At 37.3% G+C, this 23,238-nt stretch overlaps 2 protein-coding genes across 5 annotated transcripts in view; one reads left to right on the top strand and one right to left on the bottom strand.

Annotated features, from left to right (window-relative positions):
* Positions 1-829: 829 nt before the first annotated feature.
* LOC104432342 (39S ribosomal protein L45, mitochondrial) overlaps positions 830-23,238 on the bottom strand; it is a 54,639-nt gene continuing 32,230 nt past the window's right edge. Inside the window, exons 1-13 of one of the 4 annotated variants that reach the window (XR_723182.3) lie at positions 6,469-6,689; positions 6,040-6,080; positions 5,546-5,646; positions 5,328-5,408; positions 4,855-4,937; positions 4,495-4,546; positions 4,294-4,383; positions 3,955-4,023; positions 3,720-3,821; positions 2,780-2,848; positions 1,719-1,775; positions 1,264-1,432; positions 830-1,073 (exon numbers count right to left, since the gene is read on the bottom strand). Coding sequence is in view for 3 of the 4 variants with exons in the window: in XM_010044803.2 (XP_010043105.2) it covers positions 1,346-1,432; positions 1,719-1,775; positions 2,780-2,848; positions 3,720-3,821; positions 3,955-4,023; positions 4,294-4,383; positions 4,495-4,546; positions 4,855-4,937; positions 5,328-5,408; positions 5,546-5,646; positions 6,040-6,080; positions 6,469-6,539 (903 nt within the window). In the remaining variant the exon portion in view is untranslated. Of the gene's footprint in view, positions 1,433-1,718; positions 1,776-2,779; positions 2,849-3,719; positions 3,822-3,954; positions 4,024-4,293; positions 4,384-4,494; positions 4,547-4,854; positions 4,938-5,327; positions 5,409-5,545; positions 5,647-6,039; positions 6,081-6,468; positions 6,690-23,238 lie in introns of those variants that run through there. The other 3 variants (XM_010044803.2, XM_010044804.3, XM_039307514.1) reach the window with 3 other exon arrangements.
* LOC120290876 (branched-chain-amino-acid aminotransferase-like protein 1) lies at positions 10,155-22,733 on the top strand. The gene is given in 22 exon segments (XM_039307513.1): positions 10,155-10,459; positions 12,062-12,160; positions 12,667-12,738; positions 13,151-13,243; positions 14,437-14,574; positions 15,275-15,333; positions 15,478-15,580; positions 16,239-16,392; positions 16,395-16,411; positions 16,508-16,608; positions 17,004-17,058; positions 17,221-17,307; positions 17,612-17,663; positions 18,302-18,316; positions 18,319-18,386; positions 19,833-19,886; positions 20,260-20,343; positions 20,518-20,589; positions 21,077-21,157; positions 21,693-21,728; positions 22,564-22,639; positions 22,642-22,733. Coding segments are annotated over 22 exon segments (1,641 nt in total). The 5' UTR covers positions 10,155-10,384; the 3' UTR covers positions 22,692-22,733.

Here is a 23,238-nt window from a genome sequence, read left to right as displayed (position 1 = left end):
AGTGATGCTGGTAAGGCTTTGTATCTAGTCCCGGGTAATCTTGCGTCCGAAGTGGTCAATTCGTCAATCTGTCTCTTTTCCACACAGATTGCGGTGAAAATGATATGAAGCAGAGCAGATCGGAAATGTTGAAGGAGCAACTGAGCTTACACGAAACCGTGGGAAGGAAACTTTGGCACGGGCCGAGGCATTAATAGAGAGTGCTAAGAAGACCGCGCTGAGATTCAGGGTCGAGGCCGAGAAGTGCAATGCCGGGGTGGCGGCTTGTGAGCTAAGCAGAGAAAGGGCTGAAGCACAGCTGGTTGAGGAGCGTAAGCTCGCGACGTTGTGGGAGAAACGAGCCCGTGAAAGAGGGTGGAAGGTCAGCGATAAAGTACACTTGTACAGATAAAGCAAATGTAACCACAGCAACTAGGTTCTTGATTATGTGGCAAATTTATGGATAGATTCATGAAGCCTTGTGTAAAGTGTCACACCTTTGAATAGTTTTGCTGGTGAATATGAGTTGGAGAGAGGGTGCACTCTACATAAGAGATTAGATTAATGTGTAAGTCTACTCTTTTGTGCAGCCCTCACAAGTACAAATTATTTACTAGCTGCTCTCTTTTGAGGGCTGCGTACATGTTGAACTTGAATTGCTGATTCTAGACACACAGGTTGTTCTGAGTTTTTGGTGCAATTTCTTCAGTAGCAATACTCTCTTTTTAAGGAACAACTGCAGCATGCAATTTCTTCGCCAGGATTGTCTTCGATTTTGCTACATCATGTTGTCTTCGACACACTGTAAAGCTCTATAAGTAGTTTTACCCATCTGACAGAGGCCGGAACAAGAACCTAAAGCCACTTGGTTCAGCTTATTACGTTCGATCGACCATAAAAATATATAAACAGAGATTTTGGGGTGTCAAGTACCAAATTAAAATCAAGGCTCAAATGATAGACAGTTCAAGGTCTTGGAAGAAGCCGCTCCGAACGAAACTAAGAAAACCATGTGAAAGACCATGCGTTGGGGATGCAAAGAACAATTTCTCTTTTATTTCCCAGGTACAGAAGATTAACTTCAGACACCATTGCTGCAAAACCGCAGTTATCATTGTTGATGTCATGAAAACAAGAAATTCACACAGAAGTATAAAATGACAACCCTATAAAAGGAAAATGCAAAGTCTAGATCTAGCCATCAAATATCAAAAATGGACCTCGCCATCAAATATTATAAATGGATCTCTCTACGAGTAAGTTTTTTCTCTGGGAGAAATATACCTAGCCTGAGAAGCTTCCAGTAATTGGTGACCACGTCTTTTCAAATATCCCCTTGACCAGTTTCTAAATGATAATAGCAAGGTTATAATACAATCTTCCCGCAAAGACGCCAGTAAGATCCCTTGTGGAAGAGAGATTTCTCGAATACCCAGATATCTCGCACAAGGACCTAGAAAAAATGCAACAAGCACCATGAATTTCGTGACTCAAAATGGTCATTAAGCAAGTATAATGTCAAATTGAATAGTCATGAATGAATGGATGTCTGAAAATATTTTATAAACAATCTAAAATTACTAAATTAACAGAAAAGTTTAACAAAGCGTGATGCATTTTTTTTCTTTGTTCTTCATGAACAAAGCAATTGTGCCTAATTCGTTGCTCTTAAAAGGTTTTCAGAAAAGTGATCACTCAAGAAGAGCAGCCTCTCTAGAGAAATAATATGTAGCGCCTACCTCCTTATTTTTATCGCCTGCCACCACATTGCCGTTCGAATCATATGCTTCAAACTTCTGCAAAAAAAAAAAAAAGTTCCTGAATTGTAGGAATGAACTAAAAGTTCTCACTTAATCAATTTAATATAAGTGTAACAAAGGATGAATAAGCAACTAAGCATCGACCCACATCTTCTTCCTTCACGTACAATGCACTAGTAAATTTTTGTAATAATAGAAAATCTGTCAGAGAAGGTCAGCGAGAGAAGAATCAGGGAATTATAACTCTGTCCAATTCTCTTAGCTTTTGTAACTTGGTTTAGACCTGTCAAAATGAATCATACACCCATATTATATTTGATGGCTAGTTGTTATATGAGTTAGTTATATTCCGTAAATAGGTCATAAATGGATTTAGAATGGTAAAACCCCAAATAATATGGGTGTTAAATGAATCCACAACTTACTTAGATCCAACCAACCTCTATGACTCTTTTCACTCTCTCTCGCGCTCACTCACAGTGTGTTCTTACCTTAGTTTGGGTATATGTTTTCATAGATTGGGTTAAATATGGAAGTGCATTAGCAATGTAGATCAAGTCGAGTATGGGTTGGGTCGAGAATTGGTTACTAGATTTGTATTACATGAAAAGGGTCAAAACGGGACAAATGAGTCAATTTGGGTGGGACCATTTTCACCCCACCCAAACTCGACCCCACCTACCCATTTGACAGATCTAACTAGGTTCCAAATTCCTCTCTGCTCTTCATTCTCTCACTTTATCCTATGTCAATACTCGCATTTTACCAATTAAATAGTCAAATGAGTTACAATCTTCCTCTTTGTAATTCACACTTGAAGCTCTTAGTTGAATGAGAGATGATTGGGATCATCATTACCATGTGAATACTAAGAAACCAATGAACCCACATAAGGTACCAAAACCTTCTCAAAATTTTGCAATGGAGGACCCCAACATAAACCAGGTGGCTATGATATAATAGTACAAACAGATGGACTGATGAAATTGCCAAACAAACAAGTAAAATTAGAAGCAAAGTTCCCAATCAGTGAACTGTACCTGCTTAGTAATGAACTCAAGAGTAAGCTGAATGAAAACTTTGTTGACATCCTTCCGGTCAACACCAATCTGAAAATAAAAGCACATGAGCTGACTTCAATTGCACTATGAGAATTCAAAACAAACAAATAGCTTGCACATAAAATAGCATAGCACTCTTTCAGGATACCGAAAATACCAATAAAATAAAGTAAAATAAAATAACCTGCCTTAAAGAGAAAGATGTGGACATCTACTAATTTCAGAGGCCATATGATCCAAACTTCATGGGCCAGAAGAAATCGAAATACAAGCATGAATTTCATTGGACCAGATGTTCATGAAAAAGGCCAATGATGTATAGTACTGATCTGACATACAAAACCCCATCATTTCTCTATGACTGACCGAAGAGAATGATGATATATACTGAAGAAGAGAAGACTATAAACAGTATTTAATTCGCACTTGGGAGCGCTTTTCCTCAATTTTTACTGGTTATTTTTTACTCAATTGATCAAGAAGAATTCAGCTAAACAGTCAAATAATGCACGAATCATTCACCAGCTTCATGATGTTCATAAAAGTGGTTGGAACTTCACCAAGAGATCCAATAAATAACTTGCCAAGCAATGAGTCATCTATTGCTGGTTCTTTTTTCTTTATTTTTATTTTTATTTTTTTTTTGGGCAGAGCCAACTAGGGCTGATTCCTCCTCTGCTGCAACCATTTGCATGGACACTTCAGTCTCATTGAATAATGAAACAGCCAGTGGACCAGCTTTACCACGCATATACCTCACAATTCATAATACGTCAACATTGTACTGGAATTTATTTTTGAGTGCTTACATATATTCTCAATGTTCACAAGACTGCTCAAATACATACAGAAATAACAGTATCTTACAAATTTGGGCATAAGTAAGATTGAATTCAATAAGTGAATGCTGAATACTTGCCAGCCTAGCTCGCAAAGTTCGTATCTTCACAACTGGTTCAATCATTTCCCAATAAACCTTACTCCACATGGATTCCCTCATCTTAATGTCATTTTTCAGAGTCTGTCAAACAAAGAACAATGATGTTCCAGATAAGGCATTGTACTTCATAAAGACAGAATATCACAAGAAAAGATTGAACTAAATGAGACAATCAGCATAGAGAGGGTATGGAGATTGGAGACCAGAAACATACAGAGTACATCTTCTCTGTAACTGGCTTCCTCAACGACTTTTTATCACCGTGGGCTAACAGAAAATTTATCTGGAGAAAAAGGAAAGATAAGATTGCAAATCCAGGAAAAAAGTCAAATTTGATACATGAAGTCTAGAAATTCTAACAAACACACGATGGATTAGCAAATCAACTCGAGAACCTCATAACTGTTAGCATAATGACTCATATCTTGGTACGCATAAACATTGACCAGCAATTGTGTATACCGGCCCATTTTCAACTTATAGGGACTTTAGTCAAAGTAATGAGCTGCAGAAATTCAGTTTTCAGACAAATTACATAATTAAGAGAAGATACCTCCTTATACAACTTTATGGCCTCCTCATAGAACTCCTTTTTTGAGTATCCGAACTTCCTTAGCTTAGCGATGGCATATGCACTTTTAAGCTTTAGGATGAAAAATCAGAAAAATAAAATAAAATAAAATTTTGATCTGGGTCAGAGTGTATCAAATGAAAAGCAGTGAGAAGTATATATGAGTGCCATACAAAAAATCACCTCTAAGATGATATCCTCTTTGGTTCTCGTCCAACCACTTCGAGTGAACCATCTGAGAGACAATAAATCAAAATCTGCATAGAAAGGCAAAAGTATCTGCCAGACGACCATAGCCATATGAAAGCAGCAAAAATATTATCTTTTATGTCCTTTTACCTAGTAACACCAACTAATCACCTGACAAAGCATTCTTGTTTAAAGCTTAAACATTTGAAATTATAATTTTAAAAAACAAAGAGATTCAAAATGCGACGCTCTTCCATAAATATGATTTACGGTACAGCTCAAAATAACCATCTGAACAAGATTCGATTTGCTCAGCCAAGTTCAACTAAAAAACAAGACCTTCAAAAAACCTACCTCTTCCAGAATGGAATCGGTACTCGTGGGGCATATGGTTCATAGACAATCCCCGGACTCAACATGGTCACCTGAAAAGCACCCTGCATACCAGACAATGCAATAACAATTCATAATATGACACTTTCTCAGAGAAGCATGGAGTTCTACTGATTCCATTCAGAAAGTTGGATACACTTTTCCTGACATAAGAACTCCTAATTGCCCATCAAGCTCTTTCCATGAGAAGTTTAATAAAAGTGATTTAATTATTTATTTTTTATGTGAAAGAGGGCTATTCCCATATTGTTTGTAGTGTTGCCTTTCATTTAAATTTATCATATTGTAGGGTTTGGATACTGAGAAGAAATTCATTACAAGTTACACGAGGTTGTAAACCATGATTAAACATTTTACTAAGCAATTATATTTTGTGCTGCTAAGCGCGCAAAAGAAACGCTGTGCTGCCAGAGTAGTGAAAAAGGCAAACATACCATCTGTCGAGCTTGTGGAGGAGCTTTTACTTGTGTTGTCATAAACCTTGCCCAATTCGAGAATATTAAGAACTCGGCATTCTAAAGACAAGACAATAGATCTCGTGAATAACGTCTCCATGTGAAAATATCAGACAAATCAGCTCCGAAAGGAATAAATCAGAACCAAAATAGTATCTGTGACCAATGGACATATAAGCTTAGCTTCCAGGAGTTACCTTTTTTTCCTGAAGAGTCAAGGCACTTGCACGAGTCAAAACAAAAGTACTCTGTCCCTTGTGTGAGAAAGACGAAATACCCCGGCAATTAAACTCAGGAACTATAATTACAGAGGACAATCACTAGAGCATGTCAGCCAAAATCACATTATTAAAAAGGATAAAAGAAGGCACTCATTTTCATAACTGGAGGAGAAAAATTCAAAGTTGAGATGCATCATGCATTCAGATGTACTCTCAACTAGAATGTATAAACACTGAGATTCACTATTTACAGTCTCATCGGCTGGCAATGCATCTAAAGATGAGTACTGTGCAACCTCCAGGACAATCTATTTAGAAAGACTATTGCGTGCCCAACAAACTGCTCACAGGTTTTATCTATCCGACGTGGCATATAAACCCATTCTTCACGCTGCTATTGAGCAATGTAAAAACCACAACATTAACAAAAAGAATAAATAGAATAGATCACCGGAAGAAATAGAAACTACCATTTGGAATCACGCGTGAATAGCACCTTGAACTCCCAAGCCTGCGACAGAGAAAGCACTAAGTTAACAACTAAAAACTACAGGGCCAACTTCCACAATCGAGATAACGAATTACTTCAATACAATTGCCAATCCCCAATTCCAAACACCACCTCACAACAGTCCTACTGCAGCCCACAAAAAGTGAACAGGTGCCTCATTCTCAGCTAAGACGTGTACAAAGAAGGACGCCGTTCTTTCAGTAAATACAAAAAGACTCGATTTTGCTCGTTCTCGAAGAAAACCCATTCTCGCGCATGGAAACCCAAATAAAACCATCCAATTCTTTCGCCAAAGGAGAAACGACCCAGTTCAATAAACAGTCTTCCGCATCGTTTCGTCGAGAATCAAGCGAAAAAGCGCGAGACAGATCGAGAAGAAGCGACTCACAGCTGCGAAAGTCCTCGGTCATGCGAGGTCCTGAGAAGAGCGCGAAACGCGTGCGGTGCTCGGTACGCCATTTTCGGGTCGTCTTCCTAGTTCGATCTCAGATCAGAGACATTGCTCGATCTTGAAGATGTCGCGAGCACGCACGAACGCTCGCCGCTCGGCGTCGGAGTTGCAGGGCTTTCGAAGGGTTTAAGGAGAGAAGTTCGTGTTACGGCAGTCCGTCCATTTCTGGCCCTTAACTTTTGGGAAATGTATTGAATAGCGGCCCTGAATTTTAATTTTTTCGATTGGGTCCTCTCACTATTTTATTTATTTATTTATTTCATATTGGTCTTTCTGCTCATGTTGTAAGGAAAACCTGTGACTGTTAAGCTGCCAACCCCCACAACATGAAATGAAATGAAAGTAAAAATCACATGAACAAAAAATCTCAAAATAAGATCAAACGAATCTAGTGAAAGAAGGAAACGGAACAAGAAAAACAGAACGAGGGTGGAGCAACGGGGAGGTTGCTTTGTTCCTTCGGCATTGGCCGCGATGGTGAAGGGCCAATTTCCCTTATCAAGCTTAGGCAGATGTGCTCACATCTTTACTGCTTAACACTACACCTTAAATCTCCAACACGCCCAACCCAACTTCGGGCTCATTTAGTTCGATTTTGGGAAAATGCCCTTGGGATAGTGTAAATATTTTTCTAGGTAAATGGGTTTTCCAAAATGTTACATTGTTTAGCAAAACCCGTGGTTTGTAATGGGCTTTTACTATTTTTTATTTTTTAATCTGAAAAAATCCGATGGTCGGCGGCCAACTATCACCAGCCAACTGCCAGAAAGCCAAATTTGGCCGCCTGAGGTCGCGACCTCAGGCGACACCACCTAGGGGCCCGACCTTAGGTGACGGTGACCTCAGGTGACACCGTCGTTTGGGGTCGCAAAGGCCAAATATAGCCATTAGATGGCCAAATCTAGCATCCGAATCGCTAGATCTAGCAACCTAAGGTCGTGGAGGCCAAATCTAGGCGCCGAACCGCTAGATCTAGCGACTTGAGGTAGTGATCTCAAGCGGCATCGCCTAGCGTGCGCAAACCAGGCGATGGTCATCGGGGATGCACGACCCTCGGGCGGCGATGGCGGCGGCTACCAAGAAGCTCGACTCTCGGTTGAGGAAGAAGAAGATGAATAGTGACGTAGTGAACAGTGAAAATTGCATCTCCAAAATGTAATCAGTTTTCAGCATTGGGAATGCTCATATTTAGCAAATGAGCTTTCGAAAATATTTGCCAAATGCAAAAAAAATTCCCCAAGGGGCTTTGGGCCCCCAAAGCCCCTTGGGAAAGTTGAACCAAACAAGACCTTCATCCTTGGTCTTTTTTTTTTTTTTTTGGACTGGATCATGAAGTCTATCATTGGATCGGCCACAGTTGTTATGCGACAATGCTCACCTACTCAAAAGTCACATTAGTCACTAGATTCCTCCTTAAGATATCACTAAACACTTATATATATTGGATTGGGAGTGGCTCGCCGACACACCCAACCCAACTTCATCCTTGGTCTTTTTTTCAAATCAGACCATGAAGTCTGCCATTAGATCGACCTCATGTTGTTATGCAACAACACTCACCTACTCATAAATCACATTAGTCACTAGATTCCTCCTTAAATATCACCAAACACTTGTATATATTGGAAGTGGGTCACTGAGCAATCATTGATTCTGATATCACTTATTGAGAGTGCGCAATAGAAGTCTTATATCTTTATTAGGGAGATCGCCAAAAGAAAATCCAAATCCAAGCTAGTCAATATCCAGTTGGACTCATTTGCACTCAAAACTCAAGTTAATAGGTTATAAGCCAACTAGAATAAATTAACTACTCAACACCACATTAATTCTCTAATGTTAGACTTTTTAATATAACTCATACATGTATTTTAACAAAATCCAACTCATTTACACTAGAAAGACAAAATAGACCTAAATCATTCAATTGCAAAGTGATGGCCTCTCTCTCTCTCTCTCTCTCTCTCTCTCTCTCTCTCTCTCTCTCTCTCTGTAGGATATAGTGGTCATAATTAAGTATTTCATACATTTTTGTTTTTGGTGTGTTAAAGAACTTTTTTAGTATATTCATAAATATTTCTACAGCGTTTTACAAATTTCATGTAAACGTATTTTACCAATAGTAAGAAAAAAGACAGATTCTTTAATATAGTAAAAAAAAAAAAAACTTAAGAGTCTGTTTTTCATTATTACTCTTAAGTTATCAATTCTTATCTTTTTTTACCTGAAAAGCTCACTTTCTTGGTGGATTTTTTATTTTTAATTTCATTAGCCTAAAATATATATTTACAGAATATATTAATCCTTACTATTAGTGAGATATTTTTACACAAAGCATATAAGATGTTATGAAAATATCTAAGAATACACTAAAATATTATGCACAATAAGATATCTTGATATCTTTTCATAAACACTTTCTAGATGATGTTAATTTTTGTCAATAAAAACTAATGAGATTTCATTGGCATTTTTTTTGCAAAAATATTGTTATTTTATGCAGTGTTTTGCTCATTTAATTTCATCTTTAAAGTTTCATGCTAGAGAAAGTAATTATGATTTTATTTTGGAAATCTTCAAAGGAAATTTTTTTTTTTGATTTATCTGATTATATATATAAGAACACAAATAAGAAGGGATTTGATGGTGATATGCACAACAAAAGTGAAAATTACAAATAAATGATCATGCTAAAAACTTGTCTATGTTAAAGTTATTCCGAGATTCTACTAGACAATTGATCCATTAATTTGATGGGCTACATAGGAAAGAACGAGGTTTTTAAGAAATTTCTCTTTTTGATGAAACTAATTTTTATGGAAGTAAAATCTAACAATTAAAAAATGTAGCACCTTTAAATATATGTGGGATTTTTGTCTTTTTGGTAACTAAATCCTACATAAAAGCAGAAAGGCCAAAAATAAAAGGGAAATATATAGTGAGGGAAATTTTGTCTTTATGGTAAAAATGGACTGATTTTTATGGAAGTAAATCTGACAGTTAAAAAAAAAATCTAGTGCCTTTTAATATGTACATGGGGATTTTATCTTTTTGGTAACTAAATCCTATAGAGAAGCAGAAAAAAATAAAAAGAAAAAGAAAGTAAATAAATTTGGGGCTTTGAGGGAAACTTTATCTTTTTGTTAAAAATTGATTGGATTTAGACCCAACTAATTTTTATGGAAGTAAAACCTAACAATTTAAAATTATATATATATATATATATATATATATATATATTATAATGCCTTTGATATACATGAGAATGTTGTCTTCTTTATAAAAAAAAAAAAAAAAATGGGGCCTTAAGAGAAATAACTCAATTCTATGGAGAAGCTAAAAAAAACTAAAAACAAAAGGAAAGTAGTAAACTTGGGACCTTGAGAGAAATTTTGTCCTTTTATTCAAAACCGGTGGGCATTTGATATAAGAAAAAGAAGAAGAAGAAGAAATGTGAACGGTATATTCTGAAAAAATAAAAAATGTTAAGTAGTGATTAGAAATAAGTTATTAACTGGAAATTTTTGAGTTTAGTGGTAAAATGAAAAATGTTCTTATCTTTGATTTTCCTTTCCTTTAAGACACGAATTTTACCATAAATGGACTGAACTCCTACACGACAAAAGAACCGAAGACACAGGAGCGAAGGCAATCAATCAGCAGCAGCCTTCATCCTCGTACAGTCAACGAGGCGTCGCCCGATCCCGATCGCACTGTCCTCTTGTCCTCTTGTCACCACCGTCACACCCACCGTCGTCATCTCTTCAACTTCTCTATCTCTCTCTCTCTGTCATAATTCATACTCACCGTACACGCTCTTGCACCCGCAAAGGATCGACACCATTGTCGGGAAATGGAGCCCGTGGTGATCCATTCGTGGTCTGCTCCCAGGTCGCTCAGCACCAGCCTCATGTACTCCTTCGCTCAGGTGGGTCCTTCGCCTCTCCCTCTGTTTTTGCTCCTACCTTCGTAAAGCGCCGTGCTCTGTTGTTGTTGTTGTTGTTGTTGGGGGTCACTGTTGTCGGGTCACTCGTGCGCGAGCTGGAACGTTGTTCTTTTGGGCTGAGATATTGATTACTCGTCGGTTGATCGATCGTTCGAACGTTGCACATCTCGCGTGGCGTCGGCAGTTGGCTGCGGAAATGGTGTCTGTGTGTGTCATTCCTTCGCGTGTTTTGTCGGTGACGGTTTTGCGTTTGATGCGGTCCTCTGTCTGTATGGTCATTTCTGTGCTCTCAGAGCTGTAGCATCAATTTTTTTTTTTTTATCTTTTGCTTTTAATTGCTTTTAATTCAATCGCCTGGTGTTTGAGTGGCTGTAGGTATCTATGTTTTTGCATAGTTTTCTTTATAAACACATTTGAAGTACATTTTTCTAAAAGTGATGCTTTTATCACTTACAAAAAGGAACGAAAGGAATAATATTTTCATCGTTGGCAAAATATTTAGACATATTTTAATTAAAACATTTTGTGTTGACTAATTATTTTAAGCTATAGAAGTGATATTCATTTTCTATGAAACAAATTGAGCCTTAGGTACAAAATGTAAGGTTTTTATGATGGATGATGAATCCGACATATAGCTTGGAGATTCAGTGGGACTGGCTCACAAATATGGGTAAACACTCACACGTGTGTTATATATTGCTGTATGTACAAGGTGTCGGTAGCTGTCGTGCTGGCAGTCGAGTTCATTGGAGTAGAGCCATTACACCATGAAAATCGATAATCAGTTTTAATAATTTTAAGAGAGTTGTCATAATAAAGAACAGAAGAAGGCTTGCATAGGACCTGCTTCTCAGTTTGTCTTCGAGCATTTGTTATTGACTGCGATATAGCAGTGTATCTCTTAAGTTGATGCGGGTGCTTACATCTCGAGGGAGTGGTTTAGGTTTGAATGGTGTCCACTTTAAATTTAGGTCTGAATGTTGTCTTAGCAGTCATTTCTTTTGGCCTGATCTTTATTAAATTGATGAACATCGACGTTTTTCATTGAGGTTCTGGAAAGGGCAACATTCATTTTAGCCAGCATTAGCATTTTGATTAGTTCTTTTGCTGGAAGATATATGGATGCTATCATAATCAGAGTCAGGAGAAGAGTATGCTTCCTAGTTTACATCTTAAAGTAATCTCTAAGATGATTTCAGAAGATACAGCTGCAGCTTTTAGATGGAGGTTGACATTATAACTTGAAAATTACATATTTTTGTTAGATGAATCTCCTGTGTATGTGATTGTTGTGTGGTAAAATAGTTTTTTGTTCATTCGGAGAAATGTGGTGGAGCAAAACTTTTATTCTAAGCACTTTTACATGAAAGGTTTTGCGATTTAAAGGAAAGTAATTAGAAGTTTTGGAGTGTCTTAGCTTTGGGTGTGATCTTCTGTTCCTGCTTTTCTGTTATTACAGAAGTGGAGAACAAATCCACTAAGGAAGAACTATCCTGCTATGTATATGGTCATTATGGGTCAGAATGCTGTTGCCTAATTGCTTCTCCACTAACTTGCTTAAATACATGTGCTTGTTCTCAGAGGGATGACATGGAAGTGCTTGATGAACCTCTTTATGCAAATTTCCTTCGGGTGACAGGTGCAGATAGGCCTTACCGGGAGGATCTTCTGTCCAAAATGGTATGTTCAATGAAGTAGTATAACACTGGCACAGTTCTCAAGTGTTGCCATAGATATGTTACTGAAGCTTGATATTGTTCTCTACTTGTTCTTGGTGAATTTGACATAACCATCATGTTGATTGTGTCAAATAGCCTATGGCTTATGTTGATCCTTTCTTTATCATGATGATATGTGCTGTTCTCATAATAAGCTAATGAAACCCATACTGGCTGGATGTTCTGCCTGTTACTGTTTCATTGAAATGATAATTCACTGAAGAATTCTCCCTAGTTGACTAGATTGCTCTATCATGAGAGAGAGGGGTGTTAGACTTTTAAGTACTTTTAACTCAAGTTATAGAGAACCATTTATGGTTTTGCTACTAACATTACCTGTTCTCTAATTAAGTTGCTGTCACTGCATTCTCTTCTGAAAATTTTCAACTCGCATGCTTTTTACTTGAGTGATATTGTTTTCATTACTCGTGTTTTCAATTGACAATCTCAAGCATTTAAATTGAACAGGAGTCTGATGGCAACAAAGTTGTAAAAGATATCATATATGGTCCTGGGAGCAAGAGATACCGTTACTGTAAGGTATAAGTTCACATGCCAACATGCAGGATAAGTCATGTTTTCAATTTATATGGTCTTCACTCTTTAGTACTTCGAGCTAATGCTATATGAACATAAACTTTTTTGAGATAGAATAGTGGAAATGCGACATGTGATCTTGTTCATTGTTGCCTTACAAGATCCATAGTGCAGATTATGCTTTTGCTTAGTGTGGTTCTTCTGGCTTGAGATTGATGTACTTTTTCCGTCTCATTGTACTTCCTAATTTTGGTCTCTTACCTAATTATTTGAGAAAGGAAGATTGAGAAATAACTGATATGTTTTCAAGTTTTAATCAATTAAAAAAAACAGTCAAACATGTCATAATCATGGGACCAATTCATTTAGATTTGGACCAATGTTTTGACTTTTCCTGTTTGTCTTATTTCAACAGCATATTGCAAAGCAACGGGTGCCTGGTATTGGAAATGATCTGATGAAGAAAGGAAAGCATTTCATATTGATTCGTAATCCGATGGATATATTGGTAAAGTACCTCATGAATATTCTTCATGTGTCGTGAGCACATGAAATGCAAGTCACACATACCTCCCATGATGGAGTAAAATCTTTTTCAATTGGTACAAGTCTCATTTACAGAGCTTCAGGGAATAGTTGGGGCATGTGGAAAAAGCTCTATTCTAAGCCATAAATGAATAAGATGTTATTAACAAAACGGAAAAATCTGGTATTTCTTTAATGGGACATGCTAGCTTGCAAGTGTTCCACTTGAAAAGTGCAGATCCAACTTTCTATTATCTTTGCCAAAGAAGATTTAGATCCTGCTAATATATTCTAATCCCTATCTTTTTCAGAGAAAAGGAAAGGGATAAGACATGCTTGCAAGTACTATCTATGAAAAATTGTTACTTTTACAATCAACCTTGATCACCTGGTTCCCTGAAGAATAAGTTCAACAAAAACTATGGGGAACCACTTTCAGACACAATATTTTGAATTTACGGGGAAAATTCTATGTTTCATTTGAATATGCAAATAATAATCTCATAAGGTTTTGTCTCTTCTTTGTAAGGTTTCAAAAAAGTTGTGCTAGACCTTTTTGCTCTCAAACCTGTAAGATCGTGAATTCCTCCCTGCAGTATCCCTGCATACCAAAAAGGGCTAAAACCAAACACACATGCTTCAGCCCTTATATTTTTTTTTTGCCAAAGAGAATGATCAATGGAAAGCTCAGCGAAAGAATCTTCCCCTCTCAAAATTTGTGCTAGAATGACGTCTTTCTGCTATTTTGATGCTCACACATGCACACATATTATGTCATACTTTCTCGTCCTCATAAGAACCTCATCCCCTGGGCCTGTCTATTATTCTCTTGCTGGCTCACTCAGGTTCTTCTGAGGCTCCATTATCCACAATTATTGTCACTACTGTTTCCCAAAATAATTAGATTGACACATTGATGTAATTGACAATCTTTTTGACCTTGCTTCCCATCCCATCAGTCAAATGGCTATACTGGTTGATGATAATTGGTGTAGTTAATGCATGCAGTTGAAGGTATTAGAAATGTCTGTTTGCCTTTTCCACATGTTGATCCGTTTGCCATAACATTGTTTGGTCTGAAACTTCATGTGGTGAAATTATTAGTTATGTCTATCTACCTTTTCCACATGTTGCTCTGTCAACCATAACATTGTTTGGTTTGAAATATTGTGTCAGCCATCCTTTGAAAAGGTCGTCCCTCCATCATTTCTCGAGTTAGGCCTGGCAGAGTTAGTCTCCATATACAGTGAGCTCTGCGAGCTGGGGAATCCCCCAGCAATTATTGATGTAGCAGATCTGCAACAGGATCCTGAGGTAGTAGCTGTACTTTGTTATTGGATTGTGCTTGTGCAATCATAGACAATGAATTGCATTCCCTGCATGTTATGTATTTCCAGTGATTGGTGGATCACTCTAGTTCACAAAGTTATGGTCTCTTGCATGGGTGTGTGATGTTTTCTGTTGAGTTGAGCATATATGCCCATAAATATCATCATTGTCTTGGCCATTGAAGCACTTTTTCATTGTTGGATCGATCCCATGTAGACATTCTTTTAAATAAAGCACGTAAAAGCAACAGCTTAGGAACCAAACTCATGATTTTAGACTGTACCTTTGGCCTTGTTCAGGTCTTAGGTCATAAACTTTGAGGATGTAAAATGTAAAGACATCGATATCTGTAATAATGAGTTATGGGCTTTCTTATGTAAAGGAAATTGGAAATAAAGTGATTAGGTGTGATATAGAAGGTCAGGGTATTCATATTACAGTCTGGAGTTGAGATGACTCCTTGCATTGTGCGATTGATTCTGAGCACATTTTTTTTCTGGGACCATCTAGATTTTTGCATTGCTTTTTATTAAACATATTACCCTCCAGTGTAATTTGCATGTTTCCTCTCATAATTCTGTAGCTTTTCCTCTTTCCCCTCTTAAATTCTAATTATTTGTTGGGCATCTGAATTTCTGTAGCCTATGTTACATAGCCTCTTAATGGTCGTCTATTCATTTTGCAGGCTACTTTGGGTAGACTTTGTGAAGAACTAGATATTCCTTTTCAGGCTGCTATGCTCAAGTATGCTGATGGTGTAATTATATAGTATTTAGTTACCTTTTGTTCTTAATTAGTCTTGAGTCTTACTTAAAATTCATTTTAGGAAAATTCATCATTTTTCATTTCCATTTTCTTTTGAAGAGATACTAACCTGAGAATTTTCAGATGGGAAGCTGGTCCAAAGGCTATAGATGGCTTATGGGCTCCATGGTGGTACAAAAGTGTACACAAGTCTACAGGCTTTGATCCACCTAAAAAGTATCCCTCGGTATGCAGTTGGGGGTTTTTAAATTTTCGTTCTTTATGATACCGGAAAACAGCTGCATCTCTCATATGATCACTTCAGGGATCAATAAACATAATCGCAGTTCCAACTTGTTTGGTCTGGCTTTTTATCCATTTTTATTTAAATTCTCTAGAGCAAATATGTTTCATTTATTTCTCTTGTGCTTCACAATCTTGTGCTCAATTAACATACGTATTAAGGAAGGTGACTGACAGCCCATGTAAACCTGCTGCATTCCATTCTTAAGGCAAAGCATTAAGTTTCATTAATCAGCCTCTGATCTCTTTCTGGAAGTACAGTGGCTTCCTGAACAAAATCTTTGGCTTGAACAGACAGCATATATTGCTGTCCAGCATGCGACTAAATTATCTTGCTGAAAGTGTACAGCCAAGTCTTTTCTCTTCTTTTGTAGTCAGAATCCTACAGAATATATGGTTTTCAACAAAAATCGCTATTACTTATGGTTGAGGTTGCTCTCTTGGGCCCTTTTAGAATTTGGATGACAGAAATCATGTAGCTCAGCGATTCATTTTTTATTTTCCATCTAGAAACACCTCTCCATCGTCTTTTTCATAGCTTTTTCATATTTAGTTGTACATGTTGCGACAGGTTGTACTGATCATACTTGTGATTATTTCAGCAATTCCCGATGTCCCTCTATTACTTGCTGGAGCAAAGTTTACCATTTTACAACCTGCTCAAATGCCAAGTGAGGCGAAGATCATCACAGCCCACCCCTGAGCTTCCAGTACCAGCCAATGAAAAGCTACTTGCTTGGGTTGGTGATGAGATCCTCCCCGTGACAGTGCAAAGGTTATATGGAATGTTAATTTGCCGTTAGTAAGCTAAAAATTTGTCTTGTTTAACAAAATTTTCTATGTTCTGATGCTTGCATTGTAAATATGTTAGGTTTCTGTCTTTGATTCAGTAGTCCAAGGAGGTGATTCAGTGTGGGAAGGTCTTCGAGTTTACGATGGGAAGATTTTTAAACTTGAAGAACACTTGGATAGGTCTGTACAAGAATCCCTAGAAAATCATTTTTCCAACGCATACTCCTGCTGGTTAAGTTGTTTGCAATAAAAAGTACATCTAAATAGTTATTAGACGAGTAGAGAAGGATGCCGTTCATAGTCTCTCGCATAACATTTTGTGAATACCAGACTTTAGTTATACTGTCTACAGGCTAATGAACGAGTTCCCAATATGAAAGGCGTGTCATGGACCCTAATGTCTGTCAACGCAACACCCCCCCCCCTTTTTCTCTGTCTCTCCATTAATTTCTATGCGTGCCTGTCTTGCTCTGTGTCTTTGTAAATGTGAAATTAGAAATTAGAAATGTCAATTTGAGGGATAATGGTTTAATGTGTAACAGCTGCATTTATGTATTTACTTGCTCTTATATTAGGTTGTTTGACTCAGCCAAAGCTCTGGCTTTTAGCAATGTTCCGACACGTGAACAGGTAAGGATTTGAAGGACAAGCAAATTCTATTATCATTTTGCTTGGAGGATTTTATTTGCTTACATAAGCCAGTTTACAAGCGTTGACGGAGACAGGTCTATCTTTATTAATCAGCCCGCATTTTTCTAGTCTATTTATATGTTAACTGAATGCCTATTATAGGTTAAGGATGCAATCTTCAAGATTCTTATCACGAACGGGATGTTTGATAATGCACACATTCGTTTGTCTCTAACGCGTGGCAAGAAGGTTCTTTCTCTCTCTCTCTCTCTCTCTCTCTCTGTGTCACACGTGCGCACGCACGCACGCACTGCATGCATGAAGAAGTGCACAGACGCTACAGTCTGGTTGTCATTGTTATTGTTTAGCTGATGAAATGGAGGTCTGAAACCCTTATTGACGTAAATTTATATTGGGATGAACAAGTGTATGCATTCACATCCTAATATTCCTTGCTGCTCATAATTACATTCACTTGTCTATCTTGAATGTCATGAACCTTTTTTTGACTTTTCAGGGCATTGACTTTTTCAGATTATTTTGATTTTGTCAGGTTACTTCTGGCATGAGTCCTGCATTCAATCTTTATGGCTGTACGTTAATAGGTAACATCAACTGCTCATGCTTTTGCTTAAGTTAAAGCGTAATTGCTGTTTTTCATTTGAAGTTGTTTCACACAAGCATGAACTGCTTATTGCTGGTTATGTTGTTTTCTCATTTCTTTGTGCATTTGTCTGTCCACATATCTTTAGCATAATCATTGGTCCACCTCTTTCTGTGGTTGCTTCCAAGTTTTCACAAGCTATTTTTGTTATCTTCACCATCAATTCACCATTGTTAAGTTGATTCTGGCTAAGGTGATTGCTTTAGCTGTTTATAGTTCTCTGTTTTCTAATTGTGAGGCTGCTAAGTGAAAACTCTCACCTTGTCACAGGCAAACAAGCAAATTTTAGCCATACTAAGTTTGGTATTTGCAGCACATTTTGTTCTTTTGTACTAATCTAGTTTTCTTGTTTTCTGTTTATATTGTTGCTTCCGGCCTGTATGCTAGTATAATACTGCAGCTTTTTTTTTTTTTTTATTCGCAAGTTTGACTTGCTAAAGAGAGATTGCAAGGTGAAAAAGGTTTCAATACTGGTCACTGTGGCAAAACCCTAATGCCTTTTAAATTTTGCTTTCCTTTTCCTTTCTATTCTACTCTCTATACATTCTGATGCTGCGTTCCTGCTTTCTGATAATTCAGTGCTCCCTGAATGGAAACCCCTGTATATGATAATACACATGGAATTACTCTGGTAACAGCCACAACACGACGCAACTCGCCTAATGTAAGATACATTAGTAAATGATATCGAATTATTTTGGATATTGAGTTTATTGTTTTCATCTATTAGAATTGGTAAAATATTATCACTTTGTTCCTGTTTAAGTCATTGGAGGGAGTGGAGTGCCTTTATTTCCTTTTGGAGGGTAATATTAGATTGTAGGAGATATCTGTATATCTAACATTCAGTAGGTTTAAAATGTCTACTGATTCTTTTGCGGTACAGTTTTATATAAAATCTAAGTCTGGTATGAGATTTGAGGGTCTTGATCACGAATCATCTCCACAATTAGGGTCCTAATCATACACCTAGGTTATTTCTTGTATGTTGACTTTCCAAGAAAGTGGAAATGACAAAAGAATTATGCGTTTTCTTCTATTGTCCATTTAAATTCAGTGAATGAGCCTTTGAAAGTTACTGGTAACAGAACTCCTTTTACACCACTGGATTGGGTAAAACCTTAAAAGAGTTTCGATTTTTATTAAGCCTTGTTTGTGAAGAGAGTATTGATAATCTGCCTCAAATGCTTTCTATCAGATCATTGTCCTGTCTTTATGTTCATAAGAGCATCAACTTTGTCTCTTCCCACAAAAAAAGTTTTATGCGAATTTTGCAGCTTATTAATATTCATTTGCTAATTTAAAATGGTGACAAAAATGCATAGCATGAGTATCTTTTTCCCCAGAAAACTATTATTAAAGAAGCATGTCCAAACTTTTTTTTTTTTTATTTTTTTGCAATGTCACGGAGAATTGTTCAATTGAAAGTGTCACATTTACTTAAAAGAAACACAGTTCTCATCATCCTAAGAAATCTACCCTTGGAAGGTGAGGTCGTTCTCTGAAATGTCAAGGCTTCTTCCTTTTAGATGATATTCTCCCTCCCCCTTACCCTCAACCAATGAAGAGTACCATCACAAATGCCATCAACTTGTAAGCACTAAAGCAGCTGCTGTTAATAGGAGTTTGTTTGCCACCTCCTGAAAATTTCTGTTTTTGGTAGAAATGACCATCACCTAAGCACAAACAGCTTCACTGCCATCATCATCATCATCCCTTGAGGGTGGTGCCACTCAGTGGACTATGCTCAGTCATACTGTGGTCATTATGCATTTAAGATGCTCTAATACATTTTTAGAAGCAATTTTATGTGCACCAAGCATTGAACACCGGTTCCCTTTACCTTTAATTCATGTTCAGGCTTCTTCCACTGAGAAACCTTTTGCAGGAAAGCAGTCTAACGAGATTGTGTTGTTATGATGGCATTTAGATGCCTCATAAATGTTTTGTTGAATTCATAATAGTGATGTAGGGTAGGCTGTACATTTAGGAATTCCAATTTGACAAGTGTGAGTTAACATGTTATATTTAACAAAAAGACGATGGCACGTTCTTCACCTCTCATCCTTTCATCTTTGTCATTGATTTTGATCGGCTGTTTTTATTTCAGAACTTGGATTCCAAGATTCACCACAACAATCTTCTGAATAACATACTTGCGAAGGTAATGTTACTTTTCACAACATAAACTGGATTGTCATTACATGATAACTTTTTACTGGAAGATGGCCTGGTGAACTTTTCTGTAGCGTTAATAAAATTGATCTTCTTTGTCCCATGAACCTGAAGTCCATGCTTCACCCTATACCAGTTTCATCTTTGACAGTGAATATGTTCTTGGGTGGTTTTCTTTGGTGATATCATATGGTCATCATTTCTTTCTGTTGACAATCTTTGCCCCATAGAGTGGGGATTGATGAGCATGTCAATCGTGCTCTATTCCCATAAAAGAACTCTGTGCAGCCTGTGTTTCTCAAGCAGGTGCTAGTTCTTCTGATGGACATGTTGATACAATTTGAATAGTGAAAATGATGCAGGTAGAAGGAAACAATGCAAATGCAGATGACGCAATCATGCTCGACAAGGATGGTTATGTGTCAGAAACCAATGCTACTAACATTGTAAGCTTATTCTATTGCAAGCAAGTGGTGTTCAGGTTGCAACACTGAAGGCTTATTAGAGTCCTAAAAAATTTATGGAGCTGCTTTCATCAGCAACAAAGGCAATGTCTCCAGTTCTGCTTGTTTTATACCATGAGTTACTGACTGGAAAGCCCTTTTCCTGTTGTAATGCAGTTTTTGGTGAAGAAAGGACGTGTTTTGACACCTCATGCTGATTATTGCCTTCCTGGCATTACTCGAGCAACTGTAAGTCTTAAGAACCTTTTTTTAGGTAAAAGTTCTGTAGAGTGGTCCAGAATTGTGGAAACTTAGAAAAGAAAAGTGTAAAAGAAAAATTAAGTGCAGAAGTGAATAAATCATCATCTTATTGTGGAATTATAAGCTGGTTTACTCTTCAAGATCCTGGAACTAATGAAATGGTTGACAGGATTATTTGTGATCCAGTAAATGCACTCTATTGTTGATAAGAGCTTCAGGGTAGACTTTTGCATAAGTATCTCAATACCTTTTCTGCTTAAGTTACATGCTGCATTAGGTATATTATAAGCAGGCAGAGCCCTTATGATCTCAGCATCAACATGTAGGTCATTTCTGGTTAGCTTTATGTTTTCCTTTCTATTTAACCCTCCCAAATTGATGAATATATTGAATAAATGACTCTGTTTCCTTGCATTCCCAAAAGATGGCTTTGTTTGTTGAAGCATTTATACCAAGCCCTTTATTGATGTTGCAGGTCATGGACCTAGTTATTAAGGAGAATCTGATCTTAGAGGAACGGAGAATTAGCTTATCAGAATTCCACACAGCTGATGAGGTTTGCATCTCTCTTTTTGAATTTTAATTGGACTTTATTGCTTAAATAGTAAGGATGTGCTCCACCACTTTTAGGAGAACATTTCTTGGGTTGTTAATATGCCGAGATACCTTGTCAATGATAATTTTGAACACCATAAGGTACATGACACGTTTGAATTCAAGTATGTTAGATTTATCACTTGGAAACATGTTTGTGTAGTGTAAAATGCCTGGGGAAGATGCCCTCCCTACTTGCGATAGATGAACCAGAAGATTTTAGAAGCTATGCATGGAATTTTGGAGCATGTGAAAACATATATCACTGCTTGAAGTGTTAAGATTGAACCACTTAAATACCTCATGCCTTTGTGCCAAAGTTTCTAACTAATGTAATATGACATTTACAACCCTCTTAATGATAGTCTTGGCTTCAGATCCCTGTTTCTTTCTTTCTTCTTCTTCTTCTTTTTTTTTCCTTTTATTTTCTGAACAAATCAAGTTCCTGCATCGTTCTAGCTTGTGCTTTTCATCCTTACTCTTGCAACCAATTGCAGGTATGGACAACGGGAACCATGGGAGAACTCAGTCCAGTAAGTCCCCAATACCTCTGATAATCCTGTGGTTAATCGTGACTAAAGTGCTGTTTGGATGTCTATAAAGTATGAACATTATGCCTTTTTGATGGTGCTTGGCACTGTTACTGTTACATTGTTCTGCCCTATGTTCATATAATAGGTTTGGAAAATAGTTTTCTTATGAGCTGATCAACATGGGTAGCCTTCTACATGTAATTTGCTCTTTATCCGGATAAAATTTGAATCCTGGGGATCAACTAGCAGAAGTCCCTCGTATGTCATCTTAGATACGTTGACTGTTTCATGGGTCTGACCTGGTAGCACTTGTCCTCTATGCCATCTTTTAGTTTCTGCTTGTTGCATTCAATCTCAATTTGAGGAAATGACCTGAGTGGAACGAGCTTAGCATTCATACTGTGTGACTGGGCAATGAATTGGTTGGATATCATCGGTGAGCCAGTTTTACTTGTGTTCATGTAAGTTGTGATGAGTTAGCCCTAGTGTTGACCCTTCTGAGTGAATTTGTCTGATTACTGAAGATGGCTTTGTTAAGCAACCTTGATAATGACAATATAAAGTATAACAAGCAAAGTTCATAAGGAGTGAATTTAGTCACTGCTACCGTTTTTATGCTGCAAAATATTTGTGGCAGAAAAGCTGTAAATAATCCATTTACAGTAATTATGCTTCATGGTGCATTCTGCGATATTGCTTATTTAAAGTTGTGATTCACTCAGTTAACTAGGATTTCATTTTTCGTCTTGAGGTACTGATCCTACTAAAAGTTTGATGGCCAAGAATTGTTTCTGCTCGACATCTATAGTAATACCTGTTTAATAATGCCTACCAGGTTGTCAAGATTGATGGACGGATAATTGGGGATGGAAAAGTAGGTCCAGTGACTCGAAGATTACAGGGTGCGTACAAAATCTGACAGGAGAATCTGGAGTGCCTATACCAACTTCCAACGAGTTGTAATTGTCCCATTATAGAAAGATACTGCACCATCACTGGAATAAACAGGTGCAAATCATATCTTTCTAGATTTGAACTGTTTTGAGTTTACTAGGAATTGTCAACCTGACCTCTGTAAAATAGGTCAACAAAACTTCTCTGATTCTTATTTATTTCCCGCAGATGGTCCTTGCTGCTGTGTGTGTTGAGGGAATTGAATGGGAGGGACCTGTGAAACTAGATGCGGAAGGCAATCAGGTCATGAGGAATGCCTATCCATATGTATGACAGTAATGTGGTGTTTCAAGTTCTCCTGCGTAAAGACAATGTGCAATTATAATACTGATGGTTATGGTCACTGTGTGTTCAAACACAGATGTTTTACATCTGTAATTGCTACAAAGCTTTTGCTTCTTTAATAAAATGAAGACACCCCTCATTGTGTTCCATTGAGATGTGTGGAAACCGAGCCAATTGATCATCTATTTTATCTTCAAGTCTGAGTACTTAGAAAGTTGTAAGCGGTTGGTTACTTGGGGCACAGGGTGTTGAAGAAAGGTGAATAATCAAG

The sequence above is a fragment of the Eucalyptus grandis genome, chromosome 2 (assembly GCF_016545825.1).
Source record: "Eucalyptus grandis isolate ANBG69807.140 chromosome 2, ASM1654582v1, whole genome shotgun sequence".
In the NCBI taxonomy this organism is placed as follows: Eukaryota; Viridiplantae; Streptophyta; class Magnoliopsida; order Myrtales; family Myrtaceae; genus Eucalyptus; species Eucalyptus grandis.
This window is presented reverse-complemented; position numbering and strand designations above follow the sequence as displayed.